Here is a 20,784-nt window from a genome sequence, read left to right on the forward strand (position 1 = left end):
CATTTCTGCTATTTCTTCCACGTACCTCTGCATCCCGGCTCAGCACCCTGGACCCTGATGTGACTGGGAGAAGTCCCAGGTGCCCTGACCTGCCTCCCCTCCTCCCCTCATCCCAGCATGGCTTTCCACCTCTCACTTGTGGTTATGTGGTGAGGAGTAGCCGGTGGAGGAAGGAAGAGTGAAACCAGATCGTCCACCTTGCAGCACCGTGGGAGGGCTTTCTCCGCAGGGACGCCGGGGAGAAATGTCCAGAAAGCTCACGCCTCTCAGCGTTCTCCTTAGGATCTCTCCATTAAACATCTCCGTGTCGATAGGGTTCCCGGTTGTCTAATCTGCTGTGTAAAACCTGCTGGCACGTCTGGTGCTGAGTTCTCGGGGAATTCTCCAGAACCAGGGCAGGCGCTGCCACTGTTATGCAGTTAACCTCCCGTCATGGGGCGGTTTGGGTGCGGTGAGCATGGTCCCTTCCCGGTTTGCATGGAGTGCGTCCCCCTGGGGGCCCCGGCCCTCCGGACAGCAGTAATAAAGGAGGATGGATCTTCTCGCAGTGACAGCATTTGTAAGATCCCAGATGCCCCCCACGTTGTAAGCGGCCCCCGCGCATGAGTGCTGCTTCGTGAGTTCAGAAAGTGGCACGCGTTGGCTGGGGCAGCCGGGCCCAGCTGGTCCTCCCCGCGTTCAGAAGAGCCTTCTGCAGGGAACCTTGCAGCCTGGTTAGATGAAACCAGAATACTTCCAACAGAGGGAAAGAAGAGGATGGGAAGGGAACGTGAGGTTGTTGCCGAAGAGGTGGGTGCGAGGAATCCCGGAGACGCAGATTATCATCTCTGCTCTCGGGGCTCAAGGCATGGACTGTGCAGGAGTCCTACGCGAGAGGGAAGGGTCCTGAACTTTCTGGGCCTCCCGGTCCCCTTCCTTTGCTGCTGCCTGGGAGGCTGGCTGAGGGACGGTGCCGGGAGGCGGTGGGAACAGCAGCTTTGATTTATTTTTAATGGGGATGAAATTCACAAAACATTAACCATTTTAAGGCATGTGGTTCAGTGGCATTTAGTGCATTCGCAGTGTTGCGTGACCACCATCTCGGTCTGATTCCAAGATATTCTCATTCCCCCAGAAGGAAACCCTGTTACCCATGAAGCTGTCACTCCCCATTCTTCCCTGCCCCTCGCCCCCAGCAGCCGCTGGCGTACTGCCGTGTCCATGTATCGGCCTATTCTGGACGTTTCATGTAAGTGGAAATCCGACAGTACGTGGCCTTGGGGGTCCAGCTTTTTCACTTACGATGTTCCCGACATTCATCCCTGTGGTATCGCGCATCAGGACTTCCTTTCTTACAGCTAATATTCCATTGTATGGATGTGCCGCATTGTGTTCATCCATTCATCAGCCCCTGGACGTTAGACGTGCTCTGCCTTTTGGCTTTGTGAGTAGCGCTTCTAGGAACGTTTGTGTCCAGGGTATTTTTGAACATCGGGTTTCCACTCTTTGGGGTACGTACCCGGGAGGGGAATTGCTGGGTCATACGGTAATTCTGCGTGTACCGCCTTCCACAGCCCCTGTAGATCTTACGCTCCTACCCGCAGCGCACAAGGCTTCCAGTTTCTCCACATCCTCACCGATACCTGTTGTTTTCCATTCTGTACGGTTTGGGGTCGTTTTTTTGTCTTTTTATGGCCAACCAAGTAGGTGCGTCAAGAGCAGGTTCCAGCTCAGATGCGGCTCAGCGAGCATCGGAACGTTCCCAACACCGAGTTTCTGTAAATTAAGCAACACTATGTTAGAGGGTCGACAGCAGCATTGAAGAAGTCACTGTACATGACAACGTGCAGTGCTGGGGACGTCTTTACTTGACATGGAGGCCCACCCTTGGTGCCTTTCGCCCAGGACTTCACGTGTTCACCGTGGGGAAGGACCAGGGGCTTTTCCTGAACCCAGTGTAAGACGCAATAAAAATAAACCTCTAGACCTTGCATTCTGAGTGGGGGCTGTATCCCCCAAAAGGAACAAACACTGCTTCTCAGAGCAGGGGCGAAAACGTCTTACTCTTTTTGTGTTAAGCACAAATCTACGCCAATACCCTAAATAGATACGCGGTGTATCTATAATATTAAAATTTTGTAGGAGAAGAGGTCAGTAGAGGGAAGCATTTCAAAAAGGATGGGCCAGTCATGAAAAAAGAAGAAAAAAAAAAAAACTGGTTCAGAAACAATCACATTGTTTTAAGAGTCCGGATTTTTTTAGTATCAGACTGAGCAAGAGGTTAGAAGTTCCTACACGCCGTCTCCCGGGGTCTGTAGTCATCTCATCGGGAAGCGTTTGCAGACAGGCTCCAGTCCTCAGTCCACATTTCGGTAGCGCTGTGCTAACACATCACTGCGTTTTGATCTGGAGTTATCGTACCTCTTTGGGTATCTATCCACTTGATCGTGTTCTGTCTCCTCCCTGAACGTAAGTAAGCATCAGCCTCTTACTTCCCGCCATACCCACAACGGCACCTGACACAGGGATGCTTGGTTGGTCACTAGGACGTGTGTTGTTGACTAAACGGGTGAGTCTCCCTTTGAAATTGTTCTGCTGATGTGGTGGTTGTGGTCTGCAAATGTGGCAGGGATCCAGGCTCCTTACGTCTTGATGCTCAGCCGTGCGATCCAGGAAGACCCTCCTTTGCAGGGAAAGGGAGGCCCCGCCCCTGCCCTTGAAGGGCACAATCAGGAAGTCGCACACATAAGCTTGCTCCCCTCCCCTTGTCTAGAGCGCATCACATGGCCACGCCATCCACAAGGGAAGCTGGGAAAGGCAGTGTTTTATTCTAATCGGCCGTGTGCCCAGCTTCAAAGCGGAGACAGAAGGGGTGAATGGATATTGGGGGACCCCCGGCGGGACCCGCCACCATCACCTTAAGACAGGATGTTTTCCTCGCCTTCCCCAACCCTCCCATGGGCACCCCGCCAACCAGATGGAGGCATGAAGCCGGGGTTTTAACATCCCAGCTCAAGGTGGGTCCATTTGGAAAACCCCCGCAGAGACCACATATCGTGGCACGAGATTTCGGGGGCCGCGTGGCCCGTCCTCCCGGGTCGCGTCAGGCATGGGATGGACTTCTCCCTGCAGGGGCTCTGGGGGTGCCCTTGGCACAGCATGCGTTGTCCGGGCATCCGTGCTCCAGATGCCCCTGGGTCACAAAATGAAAACAAACACGAGGGCGTTTGGGAAAAAGGATACTGACGGACAAGATGTAGGAGTGGGTGGCCTGTTTGTTTTCAGACCCTCCCTCAGTCGTCATTAGGTTGCCACGGAAGAAAAGAGAAATCAGAAGAGAAAACGCTATGGCAGCCAGGCGACTTCCTAGGGCAGGTGCGTTGCTCAGTTCAGCAGGTAGGGTCACCAAGGTAACCATAACCCAAAAGTGGCTTCGAATGGAAGAGGCCGGCCTAGACCTTCTGCTGGCCACGCCCAGACAGGCCATAGAGGACAGAATGGGATGCCAGCGTGCCACGCTGTGGTGGACAGGTTCTGCGGTTTCTGGCCGTGGGACGGGTCCCCCATGTCGCGGAGACTGGGAGAGGAGGCCCAGCTGTGGCCGTGTTCCTGTCCTCGCTCTCCTCACCTGGCTGCTCCAGCTCCTCCTGCAGAGATTAGTGTAGGTGCCACTTCCTCCAGGAAGCCTTCCTGGCCCCGCCGCTCCCCAGCAGGCGTTCCAGAGCGCTTGCCGCCCCCCAGTGCATGTTCTTCTCACCCCTGCATATGAATATGGTTTATTTTGTAGATTTCGCTTTGGAGCCGTTTCAATATTTGGTATAAAAACAGTTCCTAAAACGTGATAGCAAACTGTTAGAAACCCAACTGCGTGCGGAATTGGTGGCATAACCATACAGAGAGGAGAATTTATTTACCCATAGTTTTGCTTTTTTCTTCTTTTCTTTCTTCCTGATGTTTCAAGATTCCGTTGTTTTTTTTTTTTTAGTTCCTTTTTTTAAAAATTTCCTGTCTGTTTCAAGAACTGCTCGTACCCATCTTTTCAGAGTGTATCTGCTGTGACAGGCTTTCTTAGTTTTCCTTCATCCTATTCCAATTTACTTTAAAAATCATCCAACTGAAAAAAAGAAAAAAGAAAAAAGGGCACCTGGGTGGCTGAGTTGGTTGAGCATCTGACTCCCGATTTTGGCTCAGGTTATGATCCTGGGGTCGTGGGATCAAGCCCCAAGTCAGGCTCTACACTAGGCATGGAACCCGCGTGGGATGCTCAGTCTCTCTCTCTTTTTTTTCTCTCTCCCTCTCTATCTATCTGTCTCTTTCTAGCTCTCTTTCTCTCTCCCTCCTCTCCCCAGCTCATGCTCCCACTCTCTCTCTAAATTAAAAATGAATCATCCAACTCACCCCGTGGAGGAATTCTAGAGTATATAAGTTGTATCCCCAACAAAACAGTTTGCAAAAGAAGCAACAGCACAGAGTGATGTTGAAAACTCGGGTCAGGGAGCACCTGGGTGGCTCAGGCAGTTAATCATCCAACTTCGGCTCAGGTCATGATCCCGCATTTCATGGGTTCGAGCCCCGCGTCGGGCTCTGTGCTGACGGCTCGGAGCCTGGAGCCTGCTCCGGACTCTGTGTCTCCCTCTCTCTCTACCCCGCCCCCGCCCCCCCACCGCTTGTGCTCTGTCTCTTCCTCTTAAAAATCGCATTAAAAAAATTTTTTTAAAAAAGAAAGAAAAGAAAACTCGGGTCAGACTGCCCGGTTCCAGCCCCAGCAGCTGTCACCCACTCTCTGTGCTGCCTTGTGCACATCACTTAACTTTTCTATGCCTCACTTTGTCCAGAATGCCTCATTTTGTGTCAGAATGTCACCTGACACACAGGCATCCACTGATATTCCTGTAACCAACCCCTTCCCTCCCTGGGCTCCTACCTCATTGGCCTTTTTTTTTTCTCTGTCTCTAACCTGCCAAGCGCATCCCTCCGTTAGGACATGTGTGCTCAGTGTTTGTGGACACCCCTCCCCCTGGCTGCTTCCATGGCTGTTTCCTGGCTGTTTTCACGTCTCAGCTCCAGTGTCACCTCACAGAGGGCTTGCCTGACCGCCCAGTCTTAAATGACAGCCCACTTGGGGCGCCTGGGTGGCTCAGTCGGTTGGGCGTCCGACTTCGGCTCAGGTCACGATCTCGCGGTCCATGAGTTCAAGCCCCGCGTCAGGCTCTGTGCTGACAGCTCAGAGCCTGCAGCCTGTTTCAGATTCTGTGTCTCCCTCTCTCTGACCCTCCCCCGTTCATGCTCTGTCTCTCTCTGTCTCAAAAATAAATAAACGTTAAAAAAAATTTTTTTTTAAATGATAGCCCACTCGCTCACTAAATAGCACTTTCTAGTCATATCATCTTTAGTCCCATTTTACAGATGGGGCAAGTGACGCTCCGAGAGCCACAGTCATTTCATTTATTTATTCAATTTACCACCATTCAGTGTACTTATTTACCACCTCGCACCCGTTACAAGGGCTGCTATCAAAAAAACACAAAAAAGAAGTGTCGAGAAGGATGTGGAGGATTTGGAACCCTGGGCGCTGTTAGTGGGAATGTAAAATGGCGGACCTGCTATGGAAGACAGCAGTAGGTTCCTCAAAAAATAAGCAGTCAGATCGCCATATGACCCAGTAATTCCACTTGTTTTTAATGTTTCTTTATTTATTTTGAAAATCTTTTATGGTTTATTTATTTCGAGAGAGAGAGAGCAAGCGTGAGTGGAGGAGGAGCAGAGAGAGAGGGCTAGAGAGAGAGCCTCAAGCATCTCCCTGATGGGGGGCTCGAACTCACGAACCGTGAGATCGTGACCTGAGCGGAAGTCAGACCCTAAACTGACCAAGCCACCCAGGTGCCCCAGAATGTTTATTTATTTTTGAGAGAGAGAGAGAGACAGAGAGACAGAGCGTGAGTGCGGGAGGGGCCTGGGCGTGTAACGAAAGAACTGAAAGCAGGGTCCGAAAGAGGCATTTGTACGCCTGTGTCCTTAGCAGCATTATTGGCAACAGCCAAAAAGCGGAAGCAATCCACGTGTCCACCGACAGATACATGGAAAAACGACATGTGGTGTATCTGTGCGATGGGATGTTATCCGGCCTCAAAAAGGAAGGAAGTTCTGACACCTGCCACAGCACGGACGAACCTTGAAGACGTTACATCACGTGAACTAAGCTATTTACAAAAGTACAGATCCTAGGTGTTTCTGTCTACATGAGGTTTCCAGAGCAGTCACATTCGTGGAGAAAGCAGAGGGGTGGGTGCCGGGAGCTGAGGGAGGGGAGGAACGGGGAGTCACCGTTTAATGCGGATGCAGTCCTGGCTTCGCGAGATGAGAAACGTTCTGGGGACGGATGGTGGGGAAGGTCGCACAACCGTGTGAATGTGCTTCATGCCAGTGAACCGTAGGCTTGGAAATAGTTGAAATGGTAAGTGTTAGGTTATGTACGTTTACCGCAATGTTCTAAGTAAGTCTCTTTAACCGCAGTTGTGAAGAACAAGAATCTGTACACTCTATGTGCTATCTTACTCGTTGCTCACCGCAGTCCTTTGATGAAGGAGTTACTGTACTCGTCAGTCGACAGAACAGAGCGGCAGAGAGATTTGGTATACTGCCAAGGTCATGGCTCCGTCCCAGCCTGTCCGCCCTCAAACCACCCGTCTGCCAAATCTTTCTCCTCCCCGTCCCTCTCTGACTGCAAGAAAGCTCACCTGTACCCATTCCTCCAACCTGCAGGCACAGCGGGGATCTACCAAGGAGCAAACGGGCTGACCAACGCGGCTGGATTCGGAAGTGTGCACCAGGTAGATGTCGCTCGCCACCACTCGTTTTCTCTATTCTTTCCTTAAATCGCCCCCCTTAACTCAGGGCATCCCGAGAGCCCACTCCTGCCCACCACCCCTGCCAGAAATGCAGTCTCTTACTCCCTGGGTTTGAAGACCACAGGAGTCAGGCTGTGCCAAAGGCCATCGGAAAGGTAACAGCGTAGAGACAGAGAAATTGGAATTATCAGCAGATTTCCAAGATGACATAGGCGATATTATATACTCCCCCTTGACCTGAGCCCGAGACGCCCATTGACTGTTGAATCTCGAACCTGTGAATGCAAACACATGTGCTCCCCTGCCAAACGTGACCTCCTCGAGCATGAGAACCCCTTGTCTTTGGTTCTGCATTCCGGTGCCGAGTGCCCGGCACACAGTGGGGGCTTTATAAATGCTCGTTAAACCACACCAGGCCAACCCTGTAAAGGTGGACGCTGGCTAATAGTTTGATTGTCCCGGCTTCACTTAGAGAGTAAATTAAGAGTTAACCGGCTAAGGGTGTATGGGAAGTCTGTGTCCCGCTTGTACACCTCTTCTATAAATCTAAAATTATTTCAGAACCAAAGGCGAGCATGTTTTCAGGCTAGCATTAAAACAGAACTACCACAGAGTAGGTGGGCTATGGAATATTTAACGTATTTAAATACGAGAAACGCACTGTTTCTTCTTCAGTGAGCTAAAGAATCTAAATGGTGTAAACCTTGGAAGATTTGAAAATTTGTTTCACACATCTCTTATATTATTTCCGGGGTACTATCTCCATGGATAAAACACTTGTTAAGTAAAAGCCCTTTTTAAAAAGGTGTGGTTCTTCACCAATAGGAGCTTGTCAAAGACGGAGATTCTCTAAATGCCACCCCCCAGAAATTCTGATTCTGTAGGGCTGAGGTGCGGCCCAAGAAGCCAAACTACCCGTGAGTCCCCGCAGGGTTGAGAAGGCTCAGTTTATGGTGATGGTGGGGCAGAACATTTGGAACAATGACTACCGTGGGAGAGCTGGAATGTCCGGTTGGTTTAAGCAAAGCTTGATAAAAAGGGGATTGGCACTCTTTTATTTGATGTCCCCGACTTCCTCAGAAGATTCTGGATCCCTGATGCTGTATAAGTGCTGCTGTATTTGTACCCCTCATGAACATGTCACCTGGTCTCCTGGGTATGTGTGTAGGGTCTTTGTCCCTCATTCATTGGTTCGTTGATTTGTCTCATATTTACTGAATCCCCCTATGTGTCCAGCACTGTGCCATGTGCGAGGGATAAGGAGTGATCAAGACAGATACTAACAGAGCCGCACCCACGTCCCTTAGGGTGCACCTGCTGACCTCCACATGGCAGCCGTGGCAGCCCTAGGGTGGAGGGTGTCCCCAAGAACCAGTGACCAGGGCAGGAGGGAAGTGCCGGGAACCCCCAATCATTTTCCCAAAAAATTGCACTTGCGGCCTCGTCTTGGGGGTCTGCATCTGGGGAAAGTCCCTGTCCTCACAGAGCTTTTATTCTAGTGGGAGAGACGGGGACAGACACAATAGACCCACACACACACACACACACACACACACACACACACACACACAAGGCCCCTCACCACTGGCCTCCTCACTCACAGCCTCATGTGTTTCCCTTTCTAGGACTATGCTTCCTACCCTGGCTTCCCTCAGGGCCAGTATTCCCAGTATTACAGCTCGTCCTACAGCCCTCCTTATGTCCCGGCCAGCAGCATCGGCCCTTCCCCACTCTCCACGTCTACCTACGTCCTCCAGGAGACACCGCACAGCGCCCCCAGCCAGAGTTCCGAGTTGCTTGGCGGTAAGTGCCGTCGCTGTCTCAGGGTCATCGGTGGCTGTGATCTGAGCTTTCATATGAAGGGCGCACTGGACATAGGTCCCAGCTGTAATGAGCTGTAATGAACTCACCCAAAAGCGAAATCCAGCCCTCACATATATTTTGTTGACTGGAATTTTTAAAAAAATTCTTTAAGAAGGAATTTTTCGATGTATGTCATCAAGATGTACGGGGATGTGCGTGCGTGTGCGTGTGTGCGCGCGCGTGTGTGTTTCATTCCACCCATGTTTAAAATTTTATCTGAAAATCTCTTGAAAGCAGATCTGAACCTGCTTGCTTAGGTCTACATTCCTAAGTGACAACAGTTCGCTGTTGTCTGTAATGTCTGCCCCATCAGACAGGGCATGCACAATTCCACATCTCGCCAGTTTCCTTCAAGTTCATTACCTGCCTGGCCCAGGGAGGCACTGGAGTTGGTGAGCCCTGGTCCTCAAAGAAGGGAAACTAGTATTTGTTGCCCGTCCATGATGTGCCAAGCACACATCTGCGTGGTCTTCTCATTTCACTTATTTATATGCTGATTCAACAAATATTTATAAAGTACCTGCTATTTTCTAGGTGCTCTTTAGTTTAGAAAGTAAAATAAAGTGCAACGTAGACTTCTTGATGTTTTCAGGCAGGAATCAAATAATCACATAAAATACACAGTTACAAACTGTGGTAAGGAAACTCACACTCCCTACGAAAACGGGTTTTCAGTCACCTCCTCTTTGCCAGCTAAGAACAATGAAGATCAGGGTGATCAGTAACTTGCTAGTAATTAGCGGAGCTGGGATTTGAACCCAGGCCTGCTGGGCTCCGTAACCAGTGCCCCTGGATACTCAGTAGCCACACGTAGCTGAGATTGTGTTCTCTAAAACCCATCTGAGAACAGAAGGGCAGCGGCCTTCAAACCTTGGTTCTCTCTCATCGAGAATTCTAGAATGTTTTAAATTTTTTTTTTTCAACGTTTATTTATTTTTGGGACAGAGAGAGACAGAGCATGAACGGGGGAGGAGCAGAGAGAGAGGGAGACACAGAATCGGAAACAGGCTGCAGGCTCTGAGCCATCAGCCCAGAGCCTGACGCGGGGCTCGAACTCACGGACCGCGAGATCGTGACCTGGCTGAAGTCGGACGCTTAACCGACTGCGCCACCCAGGCGCCCCAAGAATTCTAGAATGTTTTAAAAAATCCTCATACGTGTGCCTTTCCAATAGCATAACAGTCTTATTAGGAATCCCTTTTACCGGTCAGGATGTTTTGGCTTCAAAAGATAGAGAATGCAATGCAAACTAGTTTAAGCAAAAAAAGGAATTTTTAGGTGTATGTCATCAAGATGTACAGGGATTCGGGGCTGGGTCCAGGGGTTCAGATGATAATGTTGGGACTCAGTCTCTTTGTTCCTCTGGCTCTGCATTTTCCTGGGTTCATTTCACCCTCAAGCAGGCCTTCCCATTATGGTGGCAAAGATGGTCACCAGCTGCTCCAGGGTTCAGTCCTGCCTTCTTATCTACCCCTCAGAGAGAGTTCCTCCTTCCTAACAGTAATGCCCCCGTTGGCCCAGCTTAGGTCACATACCTGTCCTCACACCAGTTTCCGTGACAGTGGATGGAATGCTGGATGGGACAGCAGACTTGGGTCTCGTGCCCACAGCTGGGGCTCGAGTTGGGTCATCCCCACCCAGGCCACGTGGACTGAGTGAGGGAGAGGTGGTCTCCCAAGGAAACCCAGAGCCCATTACCCAGAGGAAGACGGAAGAGACACGGGGTGGGCCAAAGTGACAGGTGTCCCCTACCTATGGAACCCACCTAGATTAGGAGCAACGTGTGGGAGAGTCCATGTGCTGGCCCTTGGGTGATGTACGTCCCTGTACAACTCACTCACCATTCTGTTGATTCCTTCGTTCCTTCCATAGATCTATGCACATATCTTCTCTTTCGTGCAGTGGTTCAGGCATATTATCATTAAATGACATGACAGCAAGTGAATTAGAATGTCCAAGCGTGAAGAAGACGTCATTGCGCTTTGTTCGCTTTTCTTTCCAGTGGGTTTTTCAGAACCCACTGATTTTTCTGGCTTGTAGAAGCTGAGCTGGCATGACAGTGTGTGGACAGTCAATACATACTGGTTGATGTTTAGAACAAGAGCAAGAGTGGAGACTTCTTTTGTTCCTGGGGTTCTTGGTGCCGCTGTTGCTTTTAGCCCTTATATTTTCCATCCCTGGGGACACGTTAATTATCCTTGGTTTGGTGACAAATAGAAACAACATAGCCAGGCATTTTTAAGTCAATTTTTAAGGAAGTTTAAGGCTGGAGCATTGATTTTGATCATTGTGATTTCATCGCAGAGTATTTAATGAATGCATAGTACCTATGTAACAAGTTCCAAATCGCTTTCTTCGAAGGGGATGAAATTTAGCAAACTTTTCTTGGTGGCCAAGAATGTGGCCACTGCAAACTGGCTCCAGAGAGGAAATATAAGCAGGAAATCCTCACGTAGACGCCACTACCTATGTATAATTTGGAACTGGATTCCAAAGACTGACTTCCCAAGAATTTGGGGTATGTGGGAAGGGTTATCTTTGTTCCCCCTCAAGAGCAAACATAAAGGTTCATTGTGTCTCTTTGAAATTTTTCTTTACTGTTTCCCCCTGTTCTTCATTTATCCTTTAGTCTAAGGTTCAACAATAAGTGCTTGAGATGGTTTTTACTGTGTGTCTAACAAGCTCACATAAAATCTAATGACATAAATAATCGTCAGCTATAACTGAGGTCTCTTGCCTCTTTTCCCCAGTGTCTGTTATAAAGGAAGGGCACGTAAGCATGCACGTGTGCACATGCACACACGCACACACACATGCACTCTCTTAAAATTTCCCATAAAACCCCACTTTTGAAATTATCCAGGATCTCCTTGAGTGGTTGGCTCCAAATTCCAGAGCCTCAAGAGGTTTATATATTACCGATAGATCATGCCCACTCTCTGCGTTGCCTGGATACAGTATCCTGATGCTCTTCTCCACCCCCAGCCCCCAGCCCAGTTTTCACTGACATGTATTAACAGTCATATGAAGTCCCGACAATTTACAGATGATTGCAGGGCAATTTGCTGGTGTAGAGGGCAAAACCTGAACATACGATGTTACTCAAGAGAAAAGACAAATTAGTAGTGATTGCTTAAGGACTTTTTTCTTTTCAAACTTTTAAGTATAATGCAGATTATCTAAAAAGATAACTGGACAGACATTGGAGCTCCTGTCTCACAGGCCTTTGGACTCTAGGGCTTACACCAGTGGGGCCCAACCCCTCCAGAGTCCCCCTGCCCCTAGTTCTCAGGCCTTAAGCCTCAGACTGAATTATACCACTGACTTTCCTGGTTTTCCAGCTTGCAAACAACAGATTGTGGGACTTTGTGACCTCTATAACTGCATGAGCCAGTTACTATCGTAAATCTCTTCATACACATACACACACACACACACACACACACACACACACAAATGTATCCTGTTGGTTCTGTTTCTCGGGAGAACACTGACTAATACACCGTGGGTCAAAGAAAAGAAAAGGAAAATTTAAAAGTATTTTGAATGTAACGAAAATGAAAACACAACATGTCCAAAATTCATAGACTGTCATTTAAAGCAGTATGTAAAGGGAAATTTATAGCACAAATGCTTGTGTTAGAGAAGAAGAAGAATTTCAAGCGAAACACCTCATCTTCCACCTTAAGAAACTAGAAAAAGAAGAGCAGATTATCCTCAAAGTAAAAAGAAGAAAGGAAACAATAAAGACCAGAATGGAAATCAATGAGATGCAAAAACAGAAGATAGATAGGCTGATACAGGAAAAAAGAGAGAAGACACAAGTTGCTAATAAAATGAGAGCAGTGACATCTCTACAGACCCTACAGATATTAAAAGGATAGTAATGCAATTTTGTGAACAACATCATGCCGATAAATTCAACAACTTAGATGAAATGGACAAATTCCTCACAGGGCAAAAACTTCCAAAACCCCCTCAAGAAGAAATAGATGACCTAAACAGACCTATATTTTTAATAGACCTGTATCTATTAAATAAACTGAATTTTTATTAGAAATCTTCCCACAAAGAAATCACCAGGTCCTGATGGCCTCACTGATTAAATCTACCAAACATTTAAGTAAGAAATACCAATTGTACGCCAATTTTTTAAGGAAATTGAAGAGGAAAGAATACTTTCTAACTTATTCTATGAGGTCAGCATTACCCTGATGCCAAAATTAGGCAAAGACATTATAAGAAAAGGAAACTATAGACCAATATCCCTCATAACAAAATTTCTAAACAAAATATTTAGCAAATCAAGTCCAACAATATACAAAATAAGGATAATACATTATGACCAAGTGGGATTTATCCCAAGGATGTACATTTGGTTTAAAATATGAAAATCAATATAATTTGCCATATTAACTAACTGGAAAGAAAAAAAAAGATATCTCAATAGATGCAGAGAAAGTATTTGACAAAATTTATCATCTGTTTCTGATAAAATTCCAAATTAGGAGTAGAAGGGAACTTTCTTTATTAGAAAAAGACATGCTATGGACTGAACGTTTGTGTCCCCCTCCAGATTCATATGTTGAAGTCCTATTCCCCAAGGTGATGGTATTTGGAGTTGGGGATATCCCGTTGGGAGGTAATTAGGTCATGAGGATGGAGCCCTCATGTATGGGGTTAGCGCTATTATAAGAAGAGACACCCAGGGCGCCTGGGTGGCTCAGTCAGTTAAGCGTCCAACTTCGGCTCAGGTCATGATCTCAATGGTTCGTGAATTTGAGCCCCGTGTCGGGCTCTGAGCTAACAGCTCAGAGTCTGAAGCCTGCTTCAAATTCTGTGTCTCCCTCTCTCTCTGCCCCTCCCCTGCTCTCTGTCTGTCTCTATTTCTGTCAAAAATAAATAAACATTTGTTAAGAAATTTTAAAAAAGAGAGACACAAGAAAGATAACATCTCTCTTCTCCACCATATGTGGATACGGCAAGAAGGCAAGGAAACCAGAAAGAAGCTCTGACTAGGAACAAAATTGGCCAGTTCCTTGATCTTGGACTTCCCAGCCAACAGAAATGTGAGAAATAAATCTTTACTGTTTAAGCCATCCAGTCTGTGACATATTTGTCATAGCAGCCCAAACTGACTGAAGTAGGATAGCTGCAAAGAACCTACAGCTACCCCCAAGATCAGAAACAAGACAAAGATGTCCACTCTTACCAATTCTATTCAGCATTGTACTAAAGATTCTAGCCAGTGCAATAAGGCAAGAAAAATAAATTAAAATCTCCATATTGGATATGAAGCAAAACTTCATAAAGGGAGAAGAAGTACAATGACATGATCACCTAAGTAAAAAATTGGCTAGAATTTACTAAAAAGCTAGAACTAAAAAGTAAGTTTAGTGGGGCACCTGGGTGGCTCAGTTGGTTAAGTGTCCAACGTTAAGTCAGGTCATGATCTCACTGTTTGTGGGTTTGAGCCCCACATCAAGCTCTGCCCTGTCAGTGTAAAGCCTGTTTGGGATTCTTTCTCTCCCTCTTGCTCTGCCTCTTCCTGACTTACTTTCTCTTTCTCTCTCTCTCTCTCTCTCTCAAAATAAATAAAAATAAAATTAAAATAATAAATTATTTTTAAAAATAAATAAAAAGTGAGTTTAGCAAAGTTTCAGACTACTAAGTGAACATATGAACATGAGTTCTATTTCTATATAGTGACAACAAACAGTGGGAAATAGAATAGTTTTACATGCCATTTACATACAGTGTTATCAAAAAATATGGAATGCTTGGGGATAAATCTGACAAAAGATATGCAAGAGTTGTACAGTTAAAACTACAAAGCTCTACTGAGAGAAGTTAAGACTTTAGTCAGTAGAAAGATACACCTTGTTCACAGCTCAGATTTAATATTAAGATGTCAGTTCTCCACAAATTGATCTATATATTTAACACAATCTCTGTCAACATCCCACTCATTTCTAGAGATTGGCGAGCTGATTCTGAACTTCATATGGAAATACAAAGGACCTAGAATAGCCTCAACATCTCTGATATAGAAGAACAAAGTTTGAAGGCTAACACTACCTGATTTTAAGACTCATTACAGAGCCACAGTAATCACAACATACGGTTTTGATAGACAAGTATATCAATGAACCAGAATAGAGATTGCAGAAATAAACCCACATGTATATGGACAAGTGATTTTTTTTTGACAAAGTTTCAAAGACAATTCAGTGGAGAAAGGATAATCTTCTCAAAAAAAGATTCTCTAACAACTGGATATCTATGTTCAGAAAAACTCAATCCATACCTCACATGACATTAAAAAAAAAGTTGCATATGGGGTGCCTGGGTGGTTCAGTTGGTTAAGCGTCTGACTTCAGCCGGGTCATCATCTCATGGTTCATGAGTTCAAGTCCCGCGTTGGACTCTGTGCTGATAGCTTGGAGCCTGGAGCCTGTTTCAGATTCTGTGTCTCCTTCTCTCTCTGCCCCTCCCCTGTTCATGCTCTGTCTCTCTCTCTCTCTCTCTCTCTCAAAAAATGAATAAATGTTAAAAAAAATTTTTTTAAGTTGCATAGAATAGACTATAGACCAGGGGCACCTGGGTGGCTCAGTCAGTTGAGTGTCTGGCTCTTGATTTAGGCTGAGGTCATGATCCCAGAGTTGTAGGATCGAGCCCTGTAGAGCCCTGTATCGCCCAGCATGCTCTCTCTCTGCCCCTCTTCCCAACTCATGTTATGTCTCTAAAATTAAAAATTAAAAAAAGAATAGATCGTAGGCCTAAGTATAAAACCCTAAAACATCTATAGAAAACAGGAGAAAAATCTTTGTGACTTTGGGTGAGGCAAAGAGTTCTCCTGTATGACACCAAAAACATCCAAAAATGAGGTGGACATATATTGGACTTCATGAAAATTTAAAACTTTTGCTCTTTAAAAAAGACTGTCAGGAGAATGAAAAGACAAACCACCATTTGGGAAAAAAATAATTGCAAAGCATGTATCTGATAAAGTAAGTTGTATTAGAGTCCTCCAAAGAAACAACCAGTAGGAGAGAGACATAAGGAAATTTATTATAAGAAGTAGCTCCAGCTGGAGAACCGGGAAAGCCAGTAGTACAATTCAGTCTGAGCAAAAAGGCCTGAGAACCAGGAGCCCTAGTGCCTGAGGCAGGAAAAGGTGGACATCCCAGCTCAAGAAGAGAGAGAATTTACCCTTCCTCTGCCTTTGTGTTCTGTTTGGGCCCCAGTGGAATGGGTGACCGCCCCCTCCCCCCACACTGGTGACGACAGATCTCTACTCAGTCTACTGACTCAAATGCTAGTCTCTTCTGGACACACCCTCCTTGACACACCCAGAAATAATGTTTTACCAGCTCTCTGGGCATCACTTAGCCCATCGACTCAACATACAAAATTAACCATCACATATATGGACGCAGAATATGTAAGGAATCCTCAAAACCGAAGACTAAGAGAACAAACAACTCTATAATGAAATGGACCAAATGTTTGAGCAGATGCTTTACCAAAGAAGATACAAGGATGGCAAAAAAAAAAAAAAAAAAGTACACAATTACATAATTAAGAGGCTGATCATTAGTCATTAGAGAGGTGCAAATCCACAAGGAGGGACCACTGCATGCCCCTTGGAATGGCTGTAATCACCAAGACTGACCTTACCAAAGGGTGGCAAGGATGTGGAGCAACTAGAACTCTCTCGCCTGCTGATGGGAATGTGAAATGGCACAACCCCTTTGGAAAACAATTCAGCGGTTGCTTAAAAAGTCCGACACAGGGGCGCCTGGGTGGCGCAGTCGGTTAAGCGTCCGACTTCAACCAGGTCACGATCTCGCGGTGCTTGAGTTCGAGCCCCGCATCAGGCTCTGGGCTGATGGCTCAGAGCCTGGAGCCTGTTTCCGATTCTGTCTCTCCCTCTCTCTCTGCCCCTCCCCCGTTCATGCTCTGTCTCTCTCTGTCCCAAAAATAAATAAACGTTGAAAAAAAAAAATTAAAAAAAAAAAAAAAAAGTCCGACACAGACTCACCATACAACCTCGTCGTCACGCTGGTAAAACGAAAGCTTACGTCCATACAGAGATCGACGTGTGAATGTTCATAGCAGCTCTGTTCCGTCCCCAAACTAGAATCAACCCACATGTCCATTCACAAGTGACCAAAGTCCAAGCGTGATATATCTGTACAAGAGAATAATACTCAGCAACACCAAGGAATGAACTATCAGTATACATAACAACACGGATCGGATCGCAAGATGATTATTCTGGCTGAAAGAAGCCAGGCAAAAAAAAGAATATATACCGTGTGATTCCATTTGTTTAAAACTCCAGAAAAAGCAAACTAATTCCTAGCGAGACAAAGTGTATCGGTGGATGCCTGGGAAGTGGAGTAGGAGGGAGAGGTCACAAAGAGATTAATAAGGAGCATCTTGGAGGTCCTGTAAAAGCGTGAGAAGGAAGAAAGGAAAAAAGTGAAATGACTCCAAGGAAGGTTTACATAAATTGCTCTGACTGTGACCTTCAACCTTGACCCTTCATTCTCAAGAATGTAGAAAGTTGGGAAAGGGGCTGCTTCTTTGGGATCAGGGAAAGGGGTACTCCTAATACAGTGGCTTCCCCCACACCTCATTCAGACAGTTCTTAGATGCCTGGCATTTTCCCTCTTTTTAAATAATATCTGCCTGGATTTTGATGGGCTCAACAGGTGTTTTCTAAGCCCCCATAGCCTTAGAACCACCAAGTGAATCCAAATAAACCTTATTTATGACTCGTAAGCACCTGTGAACTTATCTACTGCCTGTTCCCCACCCTCCCGAAGAAAGTCTGCTCGCTCGATATTCGGGAATATCTCTAATGCTGTGTCCTAGAACTGTTGGGGAGTTGGAGGTGGCCCCACAGTCCTGACAACTCAAAACCAAACCTTTTCTGATCATGTCCTTAGTCTGCTAAGAAGTTTTATAAATGTTAAATAAACCAAGTTCAGCCCCTTGGGTTTTGGAGGGAAATAGTCCTTCCAGGGTAGGAAAAAAAAAATCAGTCCATTGCCAAGTCTTTTTAGACAAAAGCATTTTCCTCCTAATGATCCAAGAACTGGCGATTATGGAAGGAGAGATGAGATCCACGGGATGCATCTGGGAACTAAAACAAGCAGCTGTAAAATGAGAGCGCGGGAGGGGGTGTCCTGTAAGGTTCCACGCCGGTTCCCGCTTCTGTCCCTCTCGCCACGAGGGCTGGCCCGCCCACACTTTGGTTCTGCCTTTACCGCTGGTTTTGCAGGGTGACGCGGACTGACATCATCCCACTTTGTGAGTGAAATGAAGTCACTACGCTTTCATAAAAAGCCACGTATTTCAAACTCCTGTGCTTAACACACAGTCTGGATGCCGGCTTTGGGACCTGGGTCCCGGGAGGGTGTGCTGCTCACTCATGTGGGGCTGGCGGACAGTGGCCTGAGGGCGTGAGTGCAGCAGCCTCTCTGTGCAGAAGCACCACCTGAATGGAAGCAGCAGGTGACTGCCCCCTTCCCTGCACCTCCTCACCGACCCCCACGTGAGTGTGGATGAAGCCAGAACTCGGTTCAGATCATTTCCTCACCGCCCTAAGTGCAGCCCTGTGTCGGGTGCTTTCGTGGATGTCGTCTCCCTAATTCTCAAATCCACAAACGTCTTGACAAGTGAAGCTTTAAAGGGCTTGCTTTTTAAAAAAAAAAAAAAATTTATAGGTTTTTTTATTTATTTTGGAGAGAGAAACAGCGCAAGTGGGGGAGGGGCAGAGAGAGAGGGAGACACAGAATCCAAGGCAGGCTCCAGGCTCTGAGCTGTCAGCACAGAGCCCGACGCGGGGCTCGAACTCATGAACCGTGAGATCATGACCTGAGCCCAAGTCGGAAGCTTAACCCACTGAGCCACCCAGGTGCCCCAGGGGCTTGCTTTTAATAGAGAATGGAGCAGGCCACATAGGGAGAGCAGCAGCATAGAGAATGCTCCCCACACACCTCCCTTTCACCCCAAGTTGGGGGTGAGGGGGGTCTTCAGGATAGAAGAGTTTGCTGCCCTGCTCCACGCAGATACTGACTTTCTTCCTTCTGTTCGTCTGGGGAGTCTCAGACTTCGGGATAGAGAGAGTTGCAAACACTGTCAATACAGCTCCCCCAGTGGCCCACCGTCACTTCCCTAGATTCTGCTCAGGTGTCCCCTCATCCGCAAGGCCCTCCCTGACTGGCCCCATACCCGTTAGTGACCACCCAGCTCTCCCCGTCCCCAGCCCGTTTGCTAATTCTCGGTAACACACGGCCCCACCTGGCATGTTACATACTCACTTGTCTGTCTAATGCACCTCTCCTGTCTCTAGAAGCTGAGTGCTGTGAGAACCAGTACCTGGAACTCTGCCCACTCAGTGCATCTTCGCTCGATGAGTGAATGATTCTGAATAGGCAGCCTGAGGGACCGTCATGAGCAGTTTCGAGTCCACGAGGTCTTTGCCTTCTGAGCTGCCTTTGGGACCTACCACTGTTGGTTCTGGTGTGATACTTCCTGGGAGGCGACACTCAGCAAAGCTTCTGATGTGTCCACCCTTCCCTTTCCGACACCAGGCGAATACAACACCCACAACGGACCTTCCACGCCGGCAAAGGAGGGAGACGCAGACAGGCCGCACCGGGCCTCCGACGGGAAGCTCCGAGGCCGGTCGAAGCGGAGCAGCGACCCCTCCCCAGCGGGGGACAGTGAGATCGAGGTAACTCCAGACTGCCTGTTTGACTTGGTGAATGTAATCTCCAGCCGTGGCCGGAACGAGAGGCTGGGGGGCAGAGTTGTGTCCACGCACACCGCGGGGCTCTGGGTTCACAAAGCTCAGTAACAGAACAGGACCCTTGAGGGGAAAGGAGAGAATTGCGGGGGCCGTCAGGAAGCGCAGTTGACTGTCCAGGCTAGGAAAAGTCACCCTGGGGATAGTAAACAACTCGGGTAGACAGCCGCAGAATCACCTGGAGGCCTGTGAAAACCCAGCTTTCGGGGTCCCACCCACAGTTTCCAATTTAGTAGATTGGGGGCGGGGCCTGAGAACTGGCATTTCCAGGGCATTCCCAGATGATGCTGATGCTACAGGTTGGGGAGCACACTCTGAAAGGCCCTGGTAAAGACACCAGTGGGCGGAGAACCTTCCCAGCTGGGTCAGAGGGTTCTTAGCCTCCTACGTATTACTGTCAGCTGGAGTGCTCTTTAAAATACAGGTGCCCTGGCCCCATCCCAGACTAATTAAATGTACATTGCAAGAGAGTTCTATTAGTTCCCCTCGTGGCTCTGATATGGCTTGAGGATTTACCTATCAGGAGACAGGAGGCTGGCTCAGCTTGCATCATTTCTACGATTCTGAGTTTCATAGAAGGTTCTTGGAACCGTCCTTCTCAAGCTGCATCCCAGATCAATTAAATCCAATTCCCTGAGGGAGGGACCCAGGCATCGGTATTTTAAAGCTCCCCAGGTTATTTCCAGAGTGCCGCCCCAGCTGGTCTAAGGGATGTGCCAGTCTTTAACAAAGCCAAGCGTAGGATCGATCGTTGGTCACCCACTGGCATTGTCCCAAACAAACAAAAAAGAACAGCATACATGAGAGAAGGGAAAGGGTACTAGTGGGGACAGAGGAAAAACAGATGCCCAAAAAACAGATGGAAGCAACTGATAGACATCTAGGGAGAAAAAAAAAAAAAACAGGCAGGTTCGTCGGTTTGTACTTTGCAAAAGGCAGAAATAATAGGAGGGCCGATCTATCGGCTTGAGTGTGCCATGCGTATATGGGTAGTATTGGCAGAGTCTGGGTCCGGGCCAAGAAATTGAAATGTACCATCATCCCATCTCTGTTCATAATCCTGTACAATTCATGCAGCAGCCACGAGGCTCAGCCCACAAACTCAGATGTGCTGAGAAATACAATTTTCATCATCTCCTTAAAGTCATTGTGATTTTGACTCTGAGTCCCCATCCCATCAGGATGGTAAGAAATGCAGTGTCATGGGTGGGGGGGGCCCTTCTACCTGGAATTGTATGAGAATCTCAGGGCTCAGGTGGTCTCAGAACAGAC

The 20,784-nt window shown here is 47.4% G+C and overlaps 1 protein-coding gene across 3 annotated transcripts in view; it reads left to right on the top strand.

The window, feature by feature from the left end:
- The window catches only part of EYA2 (EYA transcriptional coactivator and phosphatase 2), a 264,061-nt gene that overhangs the window by 157,689 nt on the left and 85,588 nt on the right, over nucleotides 1-20,784 (top strand). For all 3 annotated transcript variants that reach the window (XM_086702381.1, XM_086702383.1, XM_086702382.1), the window contains 3 exons: nucleotides 6,742-6,809; nucleotides 8,453-8,630; nucleotides 19,298-19,440. In XM_086702381.1, the coding sequence (XP_086558507.1) occupies nucleotides 6,742-6,809; nucleotides 8,453-8,630; nucleotides 19,298-19,440 (389 nt within the window). The remainder of the gene's footprint in view (nucleotides 1-6,741; nucleotides 6,810-8,452; nucleotides 8,631-19,297; nucleotides 19,441-20,784) is intronic.

Source organism: Puma concolor, chromosome A3 (genome assembly GCF_028749965.1).
Source record: "Puma concolor isolate L17-30 chromosome A3, mPumCon1.1.hap2, whole genome shotgun sequence".
In the NCBI taxonomy this organism is placed as follows: domain Eukaryota; kingdom Metazoa; phylum Chordata; class Mammalia; order Carnivora; family Felidae; genus Puma; species Puma concolor.